We start from the raw sequence: 20,520 nt of genomic DNA, 5'->3' as shown, positions 1-20,520 counted from the left end.
CATTAGGAAATTGCACTAAGCTTTTCTTTTGACGTCTCTCTCTCTTTCTCTCTCTCCCTCTCTCCCTCTCACATCACGTAATTGTTCTTGTGAGTTCGGTGCATCAAATAGCACTGTTCCTCCTCCTCTCTTTCTCCTCTCTTTCGCTACATTAAGCTCGACAGCTCCTCCCTCTTGTCAGTTGATATCATTGGTGTCTGACTTCACTCTTAAAGCATCGTTTGTCTTCCTGTAATGCATTTAGGTGCGAAGATTTGAGTTCAACTAAAGGTCAGACACAGACTTCCAAAAAAATAAAAAAAGAGAGGGAAATATACAAAATGACAGACAGAAAGTGAGTCAGCAACCCAACTCGATGTATAGAGACAGACAGACAAAGTAAGACAGAAGGCTAACTAGATATAAACAGACAGACAAAGAGATGGACAGACAAAAGCATACACAGAAGACAAAAATAAAAACAATGAAGGCCGCAGACAATCCCAACAACAAGACAGAGACAGGGAGACGAAGAGTGAGTGAGTGAGTGAGTGAGTGGGTGAATGAGTGAGTGAGTGAGTGAGAGAGAGAAGGAAAGCTTGCGCCTCGTCTGTCTCTCTGTGGGTCTCTGTTGTGGGTCTTAATCAGCCTGACCCCGAGACGATTAAACAATGGATCGCTGAGGACGGTCTCTATGCCATAATACGTCATCCCAGGTCACGAGAGGGTGGTGGTGGTGGTGGTGGTGGTGTTGTGGTGATGGTGGTGGTGGTGGTGGTGGTGTTGTGGTGATGGTGGTGGTGTTGTGGTGGTGGTGGGAAATCTAGAATTGTGTTCACAGGTCTAAACACACACACACACACACACACACACACACACACACACACACACACACACACACACACCTGCCTTCATTATCCACCTTTCCAGTCATACCTTTCCCTTGCACCTCGTTATTTACCTCCTCCTCCTCCTCCTCCTCCTCCTCCCACATCCTTTGCAAGTCTTTTCACACAGTTCTCAATCTTAACCCCAGCATCACCACCACCACCACCACCACCACCCTTACCACCACCGCCACCATCAACAACAAGACCCACACACACACACGGCCTTGGCTTCGGGTTGGCTGCCGCCGCGCCATAACAAGGACAATACACGGAGAGACACATAATTTTCCGGGCAGGTGGGCGCGAACAAGGGAAGAGTCGACGGAATGAGGCGCTGGAGTGGTTGACCTCGGCGCTGAATATGCCAGAGAGATCCTTGTTTTTTAATCTATATTTATTGCCCTTCATTTTTTTCAGTTGGTGTTGCCGAGGCCTTAATATGACTCTGGTAGCTATGGGGATTGAATGCGTGTCTGTCTGCCTGTATGTCTGTGTCTGTCTGTATCTCTGTTTTTCGTATCATTCCTCTATATCAATTTGTTCCTTACCGACTTTAATTCCCGCTCCCTTAAAAATGATCATGTAGTTCCTGATGATATCCAATACCCGCTTCTCTGATTCCTTCCCTGTGAGTGTGAGTGTGTGTGTGTGTGTGTGTTTCTGAGAGGAGGTGCACATCCATAATAATCTGTCCATTCATCAATCCGTCTCTCTGTCTATTCCTTTTGCTGTCCACCCGTCCACCTATTCAGTCATCAACCCAACCAGCACTCCATCTCTGTCAACCCATCCATCCATCATTCCATCTGTCTATCTATTCCTTCATCTGTCTAACCACTCATCCACCCATTACCATCCACTTACTATCATTCCGTCTCTCTATACACCCTTTCAGCCATCCCTTCATCTGCCTGCCCATCCATCTATCAATCCATCTGTCTGTCCGTTCACCCGTCCGTCACCCATCTCGCGTCCCTCTCTCTCCCTTCTGCAGTTTTCCACGGCCGGGTTAATCTCGTTCCGGCAAACATGAACGCTTAATCGAAAAATACTGGTAGTCCAGACTCTGAGGGACTCTTTGAGCGGTCCACCCGTGCAATTACCCGACTGAGGGGAGGCATGGCAGCGGCTCCTTCAGGGGGAAAAAGGGGAAATAAGGGGTCATTCCTGTAGCCTCCTCGGGAAATAGGCGAGTTGACCCTCATGGATGCTGCCGACAGATAATTTTTGTGGGGGCAGTGAATGTTTTGATGATTTGTGTTTTGCATTATTGGTTTATTTTTTATCATTGAGTTATTGGAAAGTTTGATGTAATTGTGAAAGATATATATCGACTTTACCTTTGCGGATGATTTAGGAAGTTTGAAAGCATAGTTCGTACTTATTATTCACATTTTTGGTGGGTAATTTTATGACTCATTGGAAACTCTGATGTATTTGTGAAAGAAATATATCGAATTTACCTTTGATGATGATTTATAAATTTTGAGAGCATAGTCTGTATTTATTATTTATCATTTTAATGGGTGAAACAACACATAGTTGAAACGTCGACATCAAAATAGGAGAAACAATCAAAATACTGAATGTAGGAATAAAAAAATCAACAAACATTTTTAGATCAAAGTCCGTATATATTAGTTATGTTTTTTTTTTTTTATAAGTAGAACGACGAATCATTGAAACGTTGACATTAGTATTAAAGAAACAAAAGAAATACTGAATGTAGGAATGAAAATAATCAACTAAAATTTTTCACATTTGCTAACGATATATTTTTTTTCGAAAGCATAAAAATACACAAATGCACATCAGGAGCACCACCACTCAATCGTTACTTCCACGAATCATATTTTCTTCACTTCTATATTTCTTTTCAAGGCCGGAAAAAAACTATAATTAACTGACCTGAAGCGAAGCAACACCTCGTGAAAGCCTTTTTAATTATGCTCCTCTCTTACTTACACCTTGTCTCTTAGAAGGTGTGTGTGTGTGTGTGTGTGTGTGTGTGTGTGTGTGTGTGTGTGTAAGTAAGTAAGTATATAAGTAAGTAAGTAAGTAAGTAAGTAAGTAAGTAAGTAGGTAAATAAGTAAGTAAGTAAGTAAATAAATAAGTAAGTAAGTAAGCAAGTAAATAAGTAAGTAAGTAAGTAAGTAAGCAAGTAAATAAGTAAGTAAGTAAGTAAGTATGTGGGGGCCAAAATGAATAAAATAAAAATAAAATAAAATAAAATAAAATAAAAACAAATAAATAAAAAACAAGCAAAAACTGCAAACATCGGCGTAAAAAAAAAATATCCCTACACAGAGCGACACAGTGAACAGTTTTTTTTTTTTTTTATAGCTAAGGAGACAGTTCAAGGGCGTAAAGAAAAATATATAAAAAAAAGCCCGCTACTCACTGCTCCTGAATAGAGGTCAAAGGAGTGTCCAAAAAGAGAGGTCAATTTCGGGAGGAGAGGTGTCCTGATAGGTAAAGGCGAAGTGAGGAGAAACAAAGAACCTGAGTGGCTTGACCTACCTGAGTGTGTGCTAATAACGGGCAACGATTAGCAATACATCACCGCGCTTCCACTTCGAACAGAGGCTCCCACAGCACCGCGCCCACAAGGAACGCACCAATATTCCTTCAGTGCTTCGTCTGATTTAAGGTTACCTATCGCATGGCTTTAACTTGTACTTTAACTTTTTCTTCTTTTTTTTTGTTTTCTTGTTTTTATCTTTTGTTTTGGTGTTTTGTTTTGTTTTTTGGCGGGGAAGGAGCGTTCTCTTTGTTGATGTTTTCATTTTCCAGCTTTTTTCTTTTTTTTCTTTTCCTTCTATTTTGTCTTCGTATTCAATCTTTTGCTTTACTGTTCTATTTTCTATTTTTTTTTTTGGGGGGGGAGGGGGAAGGCTGTCTCCTGTCCCTCTTTCTCCCTTTCATTTTCGTATTACCGACCAAATGTCTTCCCAACTTTCCTTTGCCATTTCCCTTTATTTTCCTTTCGTGTTCTACCTTTTGTTCTACTGCTCTCTTTTCTTTTCCTTTTTGGGGGTTTCTCAACTGCTATTTTCCTTTTCGTATTAAACTACCCAATGGCTTCCTTAACTTTCTTTTCGCCTTTTCTTTCAAGTCTATTTTCGTATTTCACCGTTCGTTCTACTCTTCTTTTTTTTCTCACTCTCCCCGGTTATTTTCATTTTCGCATTGCTTTCCTGTTTTCATTTCGTCTACGGATTAAATTTTCTCGGCGGATGCTTTCTTTCTCCTCTTCCCGGCTCTCCCACTTCCCTTTCCATCGTCCTTCATTCCTACCTCTTAAGTGCTTAATTTTCTGTTTCACTTGCCTTCCTGTTATCTTCCTTTACCAGTTGCTTCCCTCTCTATTTTTACCCAACTCCATCGCAACCATTTTCCCTTCCCTTCCTTTTGTCTCTCTTTCTATCAACGTTTTCTCATTATCACTCATCGCAAACACCCTACACTGCACGTTACGTTCATTTATCACTTTTGCTCCGGCCACGCCCCTTCCCTTCCGGCTAATACCTTTCTGCTGTGAATTGCCTGCTGTGTGTTGTGTCTACTACGTGTACGACCTCCTCTATACTGTTCTCTTATTGCTCAGTTTTCTACTCTCAGCGTTGTGGTCATGATAATTCCACTAATAATTTCAGTTCCATCTAAGTACTTTCTGGCTAACACCTTTCTGCCATGTCAGGTGTTCCCCAAATGCTTTGTTCCTTTTCTATATCATTTCCTCCCTGCTCCTGCAGTTCACACTTGTACATCTAAAAGTTTCTACTCCAGCAATTTTCCTTTTAGCTAATATCTTTCTGCACTGACTTTTCTGCTATGTAAAAAGTTCCCTCCCACCCCCCTATACTTAGTTCCTTTTCTATACTATCTCCTTGTGATGCTTCTATGTAACTCCTATGTTCCTGCAATGCCAGACAGTAACTAAGACCTTCCATAACTTGCTCTTCCGATACGGCTTTTTTTTTCTCCGCCACCTGCCCTTCAACCTTCCTAGTCATTCCAATTCCCACTTCCCCTCTACTGTTTTTTCCTCATTTTTTTCTGTTCCTTTGCTGCAGCTGACATTTGCCTGTTAGAAAAAATACTCCATCTCCGTCTCTTTTCCTTCTTCCTCTTTTCCCTCCTTTCCCTCTTCCTCCTTCTCCTCATCCTTATCTATTTTATTTTCTCGTGTTCCTCCTCCGCTTTCTCTTCCTCCTCCACCACCATCACCACCTTCTCCTCCTCTAGTGGTCTAATGCTCCTCTAAGACTAGATTATCAACGCTGTGTCTGATTTTTTTGTACTATCTTGTATTTCTTGTAGACTGTCTTTGGTTTGGGTTATTATTTTTCTTTCCATATATTTGAGTCTGTTTCTTACTCGATATGTACACGTGCAGGGTATTATCATTCCTTCGTGCGATCCGCGCCTATTAATAATCATATCGTGGAAAATACACTCTGAGGCCGGTATTTTCAGACACTTCCTCTTCTCACATCAGTATTTTTAAAGGTCAAAGAGGGGATCAATCGGGTTCCAATGAGTGTTTCTTTAGGTTCACGGTACAGAAGAAGGGCCAAACTACCACCAGGGTCATAAAACTACTCCTGGAAATGCACAAAACTCCTACGAAAGCCTTGTCAAATGTGTGTTTCCTGAGGTTCACGGTACAGAAGAAGGCTCAAACTACCACCAGGGTCATAAAACTACTCCTGGAAATGCACAAAACTCCTACGAAAGCCTTGTCAAATGTGTGTTTCCTGAGGTTCACGGTACAGAAGAAGGGCCAAACTACCACCAGGGTCATAAAACTACTCCTGGAAATGCACAAAACTCCCACGAAAGCCTTGTCAAATGTGTGTTTCCTGAGATTCACGGTACAGAAGAAGGCTCAAACTACCACCAGGGTCATAAGACTACTCCTGGAAATGCACAAAACTCCTACGAAAGCCTTGTCAAATGTGTGCTTCTTTAGGTTCACGGTACAGAAGAAGGCTCAAACTACCACCAGGGTCATAAAACTACTCCTGGAAATGCACAAAACTCTTACGAAAGCCTTGTCAAATGTGTGTACTTGGGCCACAAAATGTTAAGTAATACGGCCCTGAGAAATTGAGGTGAGGCATGACATTCAAACAGTCAAGATGAAGTTAATTATCAGTGTAGGTTTTTTTGCTTCAATTTACACTTCATCTTCATTTCTCGGGACTCCTTCTTTTCGCTATGAGTAATAATTGCAACGGTATAAGATGGCAAACACGCCTCGCCTCCAGCGGCTCTCCCTGGTTTTAACTTCGTGTTTGGACTTCATAATTCCCTCACTGCCTTCGTTTCTACGTTCATGAATATATAACATACCTCGTACGGGTGACGCGCCGCACTCAGACACTCTTGGAACTAACCTGAAAAGACAAGGTCAATATTAGTTAACCCGGTAGAAGCGACGGGCCAAATTTGTGGCTTTACCGTGTAGCAGCGACAGACCAAATTTGTGCCATGATTTTAACCCCCCAAAATAGTTGATGCATAAACTGATCACAAATGCTTTGATATATATTATGAAATGGTTTGTGTGGGTGATGATTTTTTCTCATTTTTCTCGCCTAGAGGGACCATTAAGAAACATGACCCTCGCTGCTAAAAGAAAAGTTATAAATTATTAAACAAGTAATGTAAGTAACTCCATAAAAGTTTCACTCGTTTGAGATCGCAATCATTAAAAAAAAAATATATCAAAGGCAACTCTAACCTTCGCGTGTTCTTTCGTAGCCGAGTCTGTGTTCCCTATGTGACCTGTGCGAATATCGAGATTAATATTTCACTCCTTGTTCTATTAGCGGCGATAAAGCTGCGGCCGCGTCTCCCTCCATGCATGCGTTATGAGCGAATGGTCGCCTCTCAATCAAGCTTCGGTATGCATATTTGCGCCGCCAAACATCGATTTAACGCGGCGTGCAGGTCAGTAATGTTCGCCTCGCGTGGCGCCAACAATCAAGCTTCGCCGAATACACATCAGACAATGCAAACAAAGCACGGCGCTACTTCGTGAAAATGAACTTGATGCTTTCCTAAAAATATATGTATTAAGACTGTGGAAGGCCAAGATAGAGGTACAGAGGGGTAGGAAGGCGGTTCTTGATGTGATGTGATGCCCTCTGAGAGTCATACCATGAATCAACTGTGCTGTGTGTAGATTAGCTTCTGTAAACCTCCATTCATGAAAAATATAAACCACTCTTGTCATGTCTTGTCTTGTATACTCTTCTCTTCTTTTCTTTTCTTTTCTTTTATTTTATTTTATTTTATTTTATTCTCTTTTCTTCTCTTCTCTCTCTCTCTCTCTCTCTCTCTCTCTCTCTCTCTCTCTCTCTCTCTCTCTCTCTCTCTCTCTCTCTCTCTCTCTCTCTCTCTCTCTCTCCTTCTCTTCTCTTCTCTTCTCTTCTCTTCTATTTTTCTTCTCTTCTCTCTCCCCGCGTCTGTTAGTTCCTCTATCATTCACACACTCATTCTGCCGATCCTCCATTTACAAGAATCTGGAGCAATATTTTTCCTCCGTCCGACAAGTTTTCTAGCGCCGGGGTGGAGGGGACAGGTGGCAAGATGAATAGGTGGAGGGGCACGGGAGGGGCGGGCGGGGGCGGAGGCAAGGAGGGTGGGGAGAGCAAAGAGGGAGGAGAGATAAGTCCCTTAATGGAGGTCCAGTCGTCCATCATGAAGGGGGCGAGGTCAGGCCGGAAGGAAGGGAGGGAGGGAGAGGTGAAGGGAGAGAAGGGAAGGAGAGAAGGAGGAGGGGCAGGGCAGAAAACACATAAGAGGAGACGTAAGCAAGAGAAAAAAAAGCCAATGAACGAGACATTTATCAAGACCAAACAAAAAATTCACCGATAAAACGCGAAAAAAGGTAATGGAAAATGAACATCCGAAACTTGATTAATGAAAGAACTACACCAAACAGGGAGACTGAAGGAACCAGGGAGGGAGGGAGAGGACTGGAAAGGAGAAGAGGGAGAAAAGGGAAGGAGAGAAGGAGGAGAGGCAGAGCACACAACACATAAGAGGAGACGTAAACAAAAGAAAAAAAGGAGAATGAACGATGAATTTCAGGAACAAGACATTAATCAAGACCCCCCCCCAAAAAAAGACAACGATAATACGAGAGAGAAAAAGAAAGAATGTGAACAGCAGCGAGAAATTTGATTAACGGAACAACTCCACCGAACAGAGAGAGACTTAGAGGAAACAGAGAAGCAAATAAAAGAAAAAAGCTAAATTAATATAACGCTTGTATGTCAATAATCAAATAAAAAGTTAATAACAATTCATATGAAAATGGGGAGAGCGAGAGCGAGAGCGAGAGAGAGAGAGAGAGAGAGAGAGAGAGAGAGAGAGAGAGAGAGAGAGAGAGAGAGATGAAAAGGGGCAAATACTGTAGAAGGGAAAAAAATGAAGGGAACATAAAAAGCGAAATAACCTTCATCACTCAATCCTCGTGTGTGTGTGTGTGTGTGTGTGTGTGTGTGTGTGTGTGTGTGTGTGTGTACAGTTCGTTCCATTTATACGTTACTATTCAACATACTCGGAACCTTTAATGTAAACAAGATCCTGGAAGAGGAGGAGGAGGAGGAGGAGGAGGACGACCGCGAATAATAATAATAAAGAGAAAAAGAAAAAGAAGTAAAAGAAGAAGAAAATAAAAGAAAGAGAAGAAGAAGAAGAAGAAAAAGAAGACGAAGCAGAAAAAGAAGAAGAAGAAGAAGAAGAAAGAAGACGAAGAAGAAGAAAAATGAAAAAAGAAGAAAAAGAGAAAGAAGAAAAAGAAGAACAAGGACAAGAACAAGAACATGAAAAAGCGAGGACGAAGACCTCAAAGAACACATAAATATAACACAGTTTGAAATCTAACAATAAAAAGGAGAACAATAACACGACGCAAGACGACCACCAAGTTACTCCTGTCTTGCATCGCGCGGCGGCAAGGAGATCAAAAGTTAATGAACGCTGGAACGAAAAAAAATAAATAAATAAATAATAAAAAAGTCACTCGACAGCCACACCGAAGCTTCTAAGGTGTGTGTGTGTGTGTGTGTGTGTGTGTGTGTGTGTGTGTGTGTGTGTGTGTGTGTAACGACAAGCAGTTATGCACCCAACGACCCCGTTCATCATTGTCCTTCTCCTCCTCCTCCTCCTCCTCCTCCTGTCCTCCTCCTCCTTCTCCTCCTCTCTTCTCTTCTCTTCTTTTCTCTTCTCTTCTCCTCTACTCTAATCTAATCTAATCTACTCTACTCTACTCTACTCTACTCTACTCTCCTTCTCCTCCTCCTCTCCTCCTCCTCCTCTGCCTCCTCCTCCTCCTCCTCCTCCGCCTCCTCCTCGTCTTCTTCCTTATTCTCTTCTTCCTAAAGCATATAGCTACTCAGTAAATGGGGAATGAGAACAGGGAAGGAGTCGCAGTAGTAGAGGAAGAGGAAGAGGAAGAGGAAGAGGAGGAGGAGGAGGAGGAGGAGGAGGAGGAGGAGGAGGAGGAGGCGAGAGAGAGGTCTAAAGCATGTAACTACGTTGTGTTGTGTGTTGTCTCGAGAGGGAATGGGACGTAATACTCTTGGGAAGTGTTTGGCTTGTATGTGTACTCTGCAACACACACACACACACACACACACACACACACACAAACGCACGACCTGACGAACATAAACTGAATCGTATCTTACCGGCCTGAGAGCTATACACACACACGTTCACCTCCCTTCAAGTTCCTCCTTTTCCCTTTAATCTCCTTCCTTCGTCGTATACATCTTGTCCTCTGCACTCGTCTCATCTTCCTTTTCTTCCCTCGTGCCTTCTATCTCGTTATACCTCTTCGCACACAGTATGTCCTTCCTACCTGTTTAAGCTTTTATTTCTCTCCTGTTTTTTTCATTTCATTACACCAACACTCGTCTATTCTCCTTCATTCAGTCTTGTATCCCTTACATAATTCATCCCTAAGTACTTTTTGTTTCGTTCAAGTTGGGGAGGCGGTGGCTGAGTGGTTAGTGTGCCCGCTCATACATTCAGTCTCGTATCCCTGTCATCCCTACTTCTTGTTTCGTTCAAGTTGGGAAGGCGGTGGCTGAGTGGTTAGTGTGCTCGCCCGCCGCCACAATCTATGAATTTTCAGTCACCGCCGAGTGGCCTAAGACTACCCATATGCTGTCCTGAAGACCACCTATCAACCCGGACTCTAGATTATCTCTGTAAAGAAAGGTTTAAAGATGAGTTCCGGGGGCAGCATGAGCCAAGCAAGATGGCGCCACTACAAACACTCGCCTGCGCCACAACGGGCTGGGGCCAAACATCACAATTATTATTCCCCATGTCTCTTCCTCCCTATCCTCTTTGTCTCTAACGCCATTACCGTCTACTCTCATTATCAAACATATCTTCTTATCTATTCTTGTACCGTCATTCCTATTTCCTCAACTAATCATCTATGTCTCCTCCTTCCTATCCTCTGTTCCTTTCACGCCTAACTTCACTTTTCGCCTCCATACCTCTTCTTGCCCAACCAATCCTGCCTCCATGTCTTCTACTCCCTATCCTCTATCCCTCTCACGCTTCTCTTCACTTCCCTTCTCTATATCTCTACTTCCCCATCCAATCCTGCCTCCACAAATATAATCCTCTGTCTCCTCCTCCCTGTCTCTCTGTTCCTCTCACGCTTCTCTTCACTTCCCTTCTCCATATCTCTTCTTCCCCATCCAATCCTGCCTCTACAAATATAATCCTCTATGTCTCCTCCTCCCTGTCCTCTCTATCCCTCTCACGCCACTATCAATTAAGGGGAGCGAGTCAACACACACACACATAGGGGCACCTGCAGCCTTTAAAAATAAATCACCAGCCTCGGAATGTTCACGCCCAGCCGTCATGTCCTTTGTCCGTCACCGCGAGACTACTGCAGGGGACGAGACCTTGCTGGCGTGGGTCTCTTTGTGCCATATTCCTAAACACTTCTCACCCAGACACACGCATATGACAAGGCTTTCGTAGGAGGTTTGGACATTTCCGTGGGTAGTTTTATGACCCATGTGGTAGTGTGGTGAAGCTTCTGGACCATGAACGTGAAAAAAGACTCATTAGAACGCGATTAATCTCCTCCTTGGCCTTTGAAAATAGCTGATATGAGAGGCGGAAGCGTTTGTGAATACCGATTTTTATGTGTTATCTAACTGTCTGACTGTAAGGACACCTGACCTCTCCTCTCTTCACCTACTTACCTATAAATCTCTCTTCTTTCACCTCACTTTTCCTCACTATAATCTCTCTATACAATCATACACTTGGCCCTGCAACTCTTCCCTTCTATAAGTCACCATTGCCTCAGCTCTCTTCATCTCCTTACCAATAACTCTCTTCTTTCACCTCACTTTTCCTCACTATAACCTAGCTCTCTATACAATCATACACTTGGTAAAAACTTCCACCTCACATATTCCTTTTATAATCTGTTCCTGCAATCATCCACTCGGCCGCTTCTCTTCCCCCAGTATACCTCATCATTGCCTCCTCCTCCTCCAAGCAACACTACAACAACCTCCCCTCCTGCCTTCTTCCTAGTCCCCTACCCACCAACACCCCTTCCTACCCTGCCCAGTCTTACGGCCACATCCCTGTCTGCCGTGATCGAACCTATATCTGTGTTTGTGTTAGATTACTGACATTCCACACCCTGTCACACCCTGCCACCTTGCTACCCGGCCAGCCCTGTCCACACCCTTGTCAGATGTATATGTAGGCTAGCAAAGGGAAATGGGGGAGTGAAAGGAGGCCAGCATAAGGTAGAGGAAGCATAGTTAAGGAAGGTGAAGGGACTGCCGAAGATGAAATAGGAGAGGAATACGGGAAAGGATTAAGAGAAGTGGGAGAAGAGGAAGTGAGAGACGGTTTAGCGAAAAGGAAAGAAAGAAAGTCAGTTGATGAATAGGGACGAAAGGAAGAGAGGAAAATGGCCAATGAGAGATGGTCAAGGGAAGAGGATAAAAGTAAGTCAGTTGATGATGAATGGGGGACAAATGATGAGAGGAAAATAGTCAATGAAAGAAAGTCAAGTGAAGAGGAAAGAAGAAAGCCAGCTGATGAATGGGGGAGAGAAGATGAGAGGAAAAGAGTCAGAGAAAGACGGTCAAGCGAGGAGGGAAGGAGAAACCCGCTGATGAATGGGGGAGAGAAAGGACGAGAGGAAAACAGTCGGTGGAGAGGGCGTTGCTTTACCCCCCGGCAAGCGAAGGTGAAAACAGGTTACCCTGCTCACAAACACTGAAAAATTTAAGCTGAATTCGCCAAACGCAGGAAGGGAAAGCAGACTGTGGGGTGCAGCGTTGAACAGAGACAAACATATCCATCTATTTACCCATTTCTTTGTTCATCCACCCACGAAACATCACTGGAAAACACGTCTATTACCTGTTTTCTATCCTCTACTTTTGTGGGCATTAGGTTTTTTTTTGGTTTTTTTACAACAAAGGACACACCTCAAGGGCGCACAAAAAGGAAACAATAATAAAAAAAACCCGCTACTCGCTGCTCCCAAAAAGAATCCAAAGAGGTGGCCGAAAGAGAGGTCAGTTTCGGGAGGAGAGATGTCCTGATACCTTTCTCTTGTTTTTATAACTCGCTTATAATTACAACATAAAAACAGAAACCGCAGCACCTCATAACATACACAGACACCCACCCACATGCACACTCACACATACATACATACACACACATACATACATACATACAAACACACGCCCCGGCTCAAGGATGGAACGGTCACAGGACTGAAGTTTTTGCAAAGTTGAAAAGATAAAAGTTCTCGGCGCAAGCAAACCACACTCAGATCTGAGGTGGCGTGTCTCACTTATATGTCTGTGGGGGGAAGGGGGGAGGGGAGAGAGAGAGAGAGAGAGAGAGAGAGAGAGAGAGAGAGAGAGAGAGAGAGAGAGAGAGAGAGAGAGAGAGAGAGAGAGAGAGAGAGAGAGTAAAGAAGAGAAGAGAGGAAAAGAGAAGAGAGGGAAGGAAAAGAGAGGAGAGATACCTAGAAAATACAGATGAAGGAGGAAGAGCGGTAAGTATATAGAACAATGAAGTAAATAGACAGACAAAAAAAAAAGATGGGATAAAGAAAAATGGGAAAAAAAGAGGAACTGAAAAAATAAAAGCCACAAAAAGGCGAGAACGTAAAATGATGGAAAATGAGAAGGGAAAGAGGTAGATGGAGGAGGAGGAGGAGGAGGAGGAGGAGGAGGAGGAGGAGGGGGGGGGGGGGCATGGCAAGGCAGGTGGCAGGCTGGCTTGGTCACACACCCGCGACTCGCCACCAGCGCCTCGTCAAGTCGTCAGTGTGGCATCAACACCCGTGGAGGCAGGACGTGTGCTCGCTACCTCCTTCTCTGCGCCAGTCTCGCCCCCGACCCCCCTCTCTCTGCTACGCCTCCCCCCCCCTTTGCCTCTTCTAGCCAGCCGCCTCTCACTGCGGACCGGAAATATCTTGTATGCCACTCGTATAACAAAAAAACAATCTTCATCGCGTATACAAGTGCATCAAAAAGCAAACATCACATAAACTATTAATGATGAAACAGTCTCGAGTCATTAGGGTGAGTTAGTGGCTACCTGAGCTGACCTGTGGCCCCGTGCACCGGTGTTTACCTGTGATCAAGATAATGGATGGCGGTCCCTCGCGCGGCCCACAGCGGGGAGCGGCGAGGCTGCTGTGCCGCCACCAGAGGGCTAGGCGCACTGGGTCTCGGGTCACGTGGGTAAAGGAATAAAGTGACGGAGCGGTGACCTGACCACTCCACCCTTGCCGCTACACACTGGCTCCCTGCGTCAACGTTTATTCTTCTTTATAAACCTTCTCATCAAAAAACCTGATTCCAGACAATAATGGAAACAGCATACTCGTAACCGGCATCGACTCCTCAACCTCACTCAACCCTCTGCAAGACACACCTTCTGCAGCGTGGTAGTCAGCCCAACCAGCACCTTCAGATCACTTCGTCACCCTAGTCTCCGCGCGCTGAGCAACTGTGGCGGCTGAGCGAGGACTCGAAGGTGAAGTGCCAATTGGAAAAGTAATCAAAGGCGAGTTTTATGAGTTTTATCCTCATCAAAGCTTCCATTAACCATTGACACATCGAGTTTCACGAGGACTATATAAAACAGTGGATGAAAACACCAACAAATATCTAGGCTTTTCTGTATAATCGCGAAACATAAATACGTTAAAATGAACAGCGTACATAAGATAATCTAGTTTTAATCTCGACGCAAAATATATGCAACAACGACAACAACCGTGATATGAGCAGTGCATACAAATAACACACACACACACACACACACACACACACACACACACACACACACACACACGCACACACACACTTTTGGTTCCCCGGACGTAAATAAATAAATTCATCGACGAAAAAAAATAGATAAAAACGAGTGACAGAAAATATTTTGGGGCCACGAAAAAGTGTTTGGAAAGCTGCCTTGTAAAGCGAGCGGCGGGAGAACAAGCCGAACAAACAGGGAGGGGAATGTGCTGGAGGGGAGCCTGGAGGGGCGCTTGAATAGACGGCGAACCAGCGGCGGCACCAGAGAGGAGTAACTGTGCTCGGGTTAGGAATGCACTGAAGCGACTCTGGACACTGACAAGGCTGCGGCGTTGTGTTAAACCTCCATAGAAAGAAAGAAATTGACGCGCCTTGATGCTGAACGAAAAAAAAAAGTGTTAGTTGTGCCTCTGAAAAAAAAAATACCAGTAGATATTGTGGTGAACTTTTGGAAAACTCAGAAAAAAATAAAGAGTGGCTCGTATTTCACTTCCTCCAACACCATCACCGCCACCACCACCACCATCATCACCATCATCACCACCAGGAGCATCATCACCGCTGAATCCCCTGCTGCTGGAGATGGCTTCCTTCCCTCTAATCCTGTCTCTTCTGACCGCCCTAGCAGGTGTGTGTGTGTGTGTGTGTGTGTGTGTGTGTGTGTGTGTGTGTGTGTGTGTGTGTGTGAAGAGAGAGAGAGAGAGAGAGAGAGAAAAATCAATCTTAGTGCCTCTCCATGCATTTCAAGTTTCTTTTCGCTTTCTTTTGCCGACTCATACTCTCTCTCTCTCTCTCTCTCTCTAATAAAATAATAGAGCAAGGCAGTAATGGATAGCGTGTCACTTACGAATTAGCATATTTATAAGTATGAAAATAAGGCAAGAATTAAAACATGAACTCTTAACAGACAGATGGAAAAAAGGGATCATTTCGAACTTACAAAATGAATACAGGAATCAAAGCAAAAAACATATCAACACAGAAATAAATACACACATAAAAATTAGAGAATATTATTAAGGACTTTTGGGTAAACAAGCGACGATTTCATCAAAACTTAATTATTTAACGCTGAATTATAACTGACGGCAAACATTTCCCACGGACTAAGAATACACACACACACACACACACACACACACACACACACACACACACACACACACACAAGGACATTCCCTTCATCACACCAGAATACAGAATTGCTTACTGAATATCCAACTAATTGACATTTCCGGTAAATCAATCACAATGGTCTGTCTTTAATCATTATATTGTCACGGCGATATATAAAGCACCGGATATATATATTTCATTCATCTATATTATTTTTTTTTTTTATCCCTAATTGCTTTATGTACTTATTGATGTCTCTCTCATACTTCGAATTCATGTCTACTTTTCTCTCTAACCTAACCTAACCTAACCTAACCTGACTGTCTAGGTTTTTTTTTGTGTCTATTTTTGTTTGTGTTAGTCTGTCTGTTTTGTTTGTTCTGTCTGTTTTGTCTACTTAATGTCTACCTGTATCGCTTCCTTCACTGACTGTCTATTTTTTTGTCTGTTTTTGTTTATGTCTGTCTATTTTGTCTGTCACTTTGTCTGTTCTGTCTATTTTGTCTACTTAATGTCTACCTCTCCCTGTCTGTTTTGTCTACTTAATGTCTACCTGTCTCGCTTCCTTCACTGACTGTCTGTTTTTGTTTGCGTCAGTCTGTCTGTTTTGTCTGTCACTTTGTCTGTTCTGTCTATTTTGTCTACTTAATGTCTACCTCTCCCTGTCTGTTTTCTCTACTTAATGTCTACCTGTCTCGCTTCCTTCACTGACTGTCTGTTTTTGTGTCAGTCTGTCTGTTTTGTCCGTCACTTTGTCTGTTCTGTCTGTTTTGTCTACTTAATGTCTACCTCTCCCTGTCTTTTTACTCTACTTAATGTCTACCTGTCTCGCTTCCTTCACTGACTGTCTGTTTTTTTACCTGTCTGTATTGTCTACGTTCGTTTGTCTAATTATCGCCGCCCTGGAGGTGTGGCGCTAATATATTCATTATGATTTGTACCTGTCTGTCTGTTTGGTAATATGCTCAGTGTCTGTCTGTCTCTTTATCTGTCTGTTCCTGTTTGTCTGGTTTGTATATTTCTGTGTTCTAATTGTTCTCTCTCTCTCTCTCTCTCTCTCTCTCTCTCTCTCTCTCTCTCTCTCTCTCTCTCTCTCTCTCTCTCTCTCTCTCTCTCTCTCTCTCTCTCCCTCGCTCTCCCGCCCGAGTCCTCCCTCCCTATTCCTCCCTCCCTATTCCCCCTCCCTCTTCCCTCTCCCTCTTCCTTCTCCCTCTCTCCTCCTCTTCCCCTCCTCTTCCCCTCCTCCCTCTTCCTCCCTCTTCCTCTCCTCTTCCCCTTCCTATTCTCTTTTTCACCTCCCTATTCCCCCTCCCTATTCCCACTCACCCCCTCCCTCTTCCTCTCCCTCTCCCTCTCTCTACGTTACCAAGGACTCACTTTAATATTTTATCCCCAAATGTTTATTCACGAGGGAGCGAAAAGCAGATACTGTACTGATTTTTTTTTCTCTCACCTTTTTTTCTTTCCTTTACTTTATTTCGTTCTCGGTTAATTCCACTTCGTTTTTCGCTTCGTGTTAAGTGGTTTAATGTTACGTGTGGAAAGCTGAAATTCCGCTGACTTTACTCAATTTGGTGGTGGTGGTGGTGGTGGAGGTGGGGGGATGGTGGTAGTGGTGGTGATGTTGGTGGTGGCAGCGAAGTAATTGATGTTGTTGTTGTAGTTGCTGTTGGTGGTGGTGGTGGTTATGATGGTGGTGGTTGTGGTGATGTTAGTGGTGAAGGTTACTATATAGTGATGGTGAAGGTTGTTGGTGATAGTGACAGCGGTAGTGAAGGTCGGTGTTGATGTTGGTAGTGACGGTGGTTGTGGTGGTAGTGGAAGTCGGTGTTAGTTTTGGTGGTGAAAGTGGTGGTATTAATGGACGAAGCTATATTTTTGTTTTCCAAGTAACATTGACTTGGAAATGGGTCGTGGTTGGCTGGCTGGCTGGCTTGCTCCTCGCTCATCCACCCCGCCGCACCAGCACTTGGGAAAATGTATTCATGGCCCCGCTCACGCCTAGTTCTTTGCCTCGGTATTAGAGCGCGAGAGGAGCATTCGATTATAATTGTGTGTAGGTTCCCAATCCTTATAATTTACCTTTTATCTATACTTCGATTTCTCTGGTCATTTACTCATCTCCAGTCAATACATCATCATTTTCTATCTTATATTAACTGTGGTCTGCACGTTCCCTTTCCTTGTTATTTACCTTTGCATCTATAACTCATCTATCACCCATTAATACATATCTATTTCTATTTATCTATCTATCTATACATCTATCCATAGTATCTACATCCATCCATCCATCTACCTATCTAACCATGTATCTGTCCATTCACATACTTTCCTACCTGTATTTCGCAATGAATAATTAATGCCATTGGTTACCATACGAACATTTCTGAACAAGTTTGCCTCATCAAATATTCCCCACGCGTCTTTCATCCTCTTTCCTCCCACTTCGCCTCTCTGCCTCACACGCCACGCCCTTACAAGACACGACTTTCACACCTACCCTTGGACATGTAACACCCTGGCCGCGTCTGGAACAACTGTGACGCAAGTGAAGCCTACCAGGGAAAATATCAAGGACACTCTCCCCTTATTGTGTGTGTAGGAGGCAGGAATGATATTTTTCTCTCTTTGCCTCCTCCTCCTCCTCCTCCTCCTCCTCCTCTTCCTCCTAACTGAAAGAAGAATCATCAGACTTAACACCCTGAAAACCTCTTCCTCGCTACTGATAGAAAATAAATGGTATCGTAAAACCCTTCTGTACCCGACCCTCCCTCCTTCCCTCCCTCAATGCCTACCAGTCTCCCTTCTACATTTACCCTTCTCCCCTTTCCTTACTCTCCCCCTTACCCATTCTTCATCCACTTTCCCTCTCTATCTACCTCACTCCTACCCCCTCCTTATCTATTTTCTACACCCACCATTCCATCCCTCCCTCATTCCCACCTTTCATACTTCCATTCCCTTTCAAACTCCTTCCCTCTCTCCTACTCCCCTTATCTCCCTTCCTTCGTCTCTCCCTCCCTCCCTCCTACCTACTTCAGCAATGTCAACCACTCCAAGTTTTTTGAGATACAGTCCAACTTAATTAAGAACTAGAAACAACGGTCTACATATTCCAGCAAGGCGGTGTAGTACAGATATTGGCAGGATTTTCCTCTCAGACCGAGTCATCCGCCATTGCCATAATCTGCCCTCAGAAGTAGTAAATGCGAATACCATCAACTCCTTTAAAAATCGAATCGGCCGTCATTTCATTGCGACAGGAGTAAATTGAATACCGAAGTGCTTTCATCTGCTCTGCGGGCACCAAGTGACTGTCGGGCAGATCAAATCACCAGAGCGGGCAACCTCGTAATGAGTTTGACTATCTGTTGCCTGCACTTCCATGTTTCCATATTTCCTTCTCTCCCTCCCTTCCTCTCTCCTACCCTCCTTCTCTCCCTCCCTTCTCTCTCCTAACTTCCTTCTCTCCCTCCCTCCCTCCCTCTCTCCTACCTTCCTTTTCTCCCTCCCTCCCTCCCTCTCTCCTACCTTCCTCCTCTTCCTCCCTCCCTCTCTCCTACCTTCCTCCTCTTCTTTCCTCCCTCTCTCCTACCTTCCTCCTCTTCCTCCCTCCCTCTCTCCTACCTTCCTTCTCTTCCTCCCTCCCTCTCTCCTACCCTCCTTCTCTCCCTCCCTCCCTCTCCTAACTTCCTTCTCTCCCTCCCTCTCTCCTACCCTCCTTCTCTCCCTCCCTCCCTCTCTCCTAACTTCCTTCTCTCCCTCCCTCTCTCCTACCTTCCTTCTCTCCCTCCCTCTCTCCAACCTCCCTTCTCGTCCTTGGAATTAATAAAAACCGACATGAGGTTCGCCACGCCGCGGGGAGTGGATGGAGAGCGGCTCGCCAGACGTCAGTAAGATGAGGCAAGTTAGTCACAAGAGCCACGAGCGAAGGGAAGTTATGCTGGCGTACGTCAAGCCCTCGGTGGTGGTGGTGGTGGTGGTGCAGAGGCGGACAGTGGTGATGGGAGGGCCTTGAAGATGGTTGAGGTGGTAGTAAGGCTGAATTTAAAGACCGGGAAGGATGAAAGGAAATATGAGAAGGAAAAAGAAATATGACAAAAATGAGGAAGGAAAATATATGAGAATGATGAGACGGCTTTGAAGATGGTTGAAGAGGTCGTAAGGCTGAATTTAAAAACCAGAAAGAACGTAAAGAAATATGAGAAGGAAAAAGAAGAAATATGAGAAAAATGAGGAAGGAAATATGAGGATGAAAAAGAAGAAATATGAGAAAAATTAGGAAGGAAAATATAAAGTGGTAATGAGAAAGCATTGAAGATGATTAAAGAGGTCGTAAGGCTGAATTTAAGGACCAGGAAGGATGTAAGAAAATATGAGGATGAGGCGAAATAAAAGAAAAAAATTAAGATGGGAAAATAGCAGGGGTCTTCAAGTTACATGGAGGAAAGGCTTGTCTCCATCTCAAAATAAGTTAGAGAAAAAAGAAACTAGGTGAATATCCTCATTACCTACGAACTCAAGCCCAATTCATCTACAACCAAAACACAAAGCTGTCCATTACGCCAAAGTTGAGTACAAATATATCTCATTCTCCTCCCCACACAAGACAGCCACTCTCTCCCGGAGCCATCCTCTACGAACCGAAGAAGCCGCATTCACCTACAAACACACAAAGCTGGGAACGCATGACTGCCCATTAATCCTAAGCTGAATACAAGTAGATCTCATTATCCTCACACCACACAGCCACTCTCTCCCGGAACCGTCCTCTACGAACCTAAGAAGCCGCATTTACCTACAAACACACAAAGCTGGGGCACATATAACTGGCCATTAAGCCTAAGCTGAATACAAGTAGATCCCCTCCTTCTCCCCACACCACTCAGCCACTTGCCCGTCCATCCCCCGGGAACCTAAGCCCCATCCATCTACGGTACCAACAAACACTCCTGGAGACCCCACGAGACCCCTTCTCCAGCAGCAACCTCCGCGGCATGAAGTTCACCCCTACCTCACCACCGAACAACCCGAGCAATTGGTGAATGGAATACTTTACCCCCTTCCTCCCGGCTCTGCGCGGCGCCTCTCGATCCATTTCCGTAAAGTTTGCCAATCAAAGACGGAGCTCACCAGTCCTTGTCGCATTTTTCGCTCCTTAACGCAA

General features: G+C 44.2%; 1 protein-coding gene across 1 annotated transcript in view; it reads left to right on the top strand.

Annotated features, from left to right (window-relative positions):
- Positions 1 to 13,231: 13,231 nt before the first annotated feature.
- LOC126984248 (zwei Ig domain protein zig-8-like) overlaps positions 13,232 to 20,520 on the top strand; it is a 39,675-nt gene continuing 32,386 nt past the window's right edge. Inside the window, exon 1 of the mRNA XM_050837823.1 lies at positions 13,232 to 14,862. Within this exon, the coding sequence (XP_050693780.1) occupies positions 14,817 to 14,862 (46 nt within the window). The 5' untranslated portion in view covers positions 13,232 to 14,816. The remainder of the gene's footprint in view (positions 14,863 to 20,520) is intronic.

Source organism: Eriocheir sinensis, chromosome 56, assembly GCF_024679095.1.
Source record: "Eriocheir sinensis breed Jianghai 21 chromosome 56, ASM2467909v1, whole genome shotgun sequence".
NCBI classification, from domain to species: Eukaryota; Metazoa; Arthropoda; class Malacostraca; order Decapoda; family Varunidae; genus Eriocheir; species Eriocheir sinensis.
This window is presented reverse-complemented; position numbering and strand designations above follow the sequence as displayed.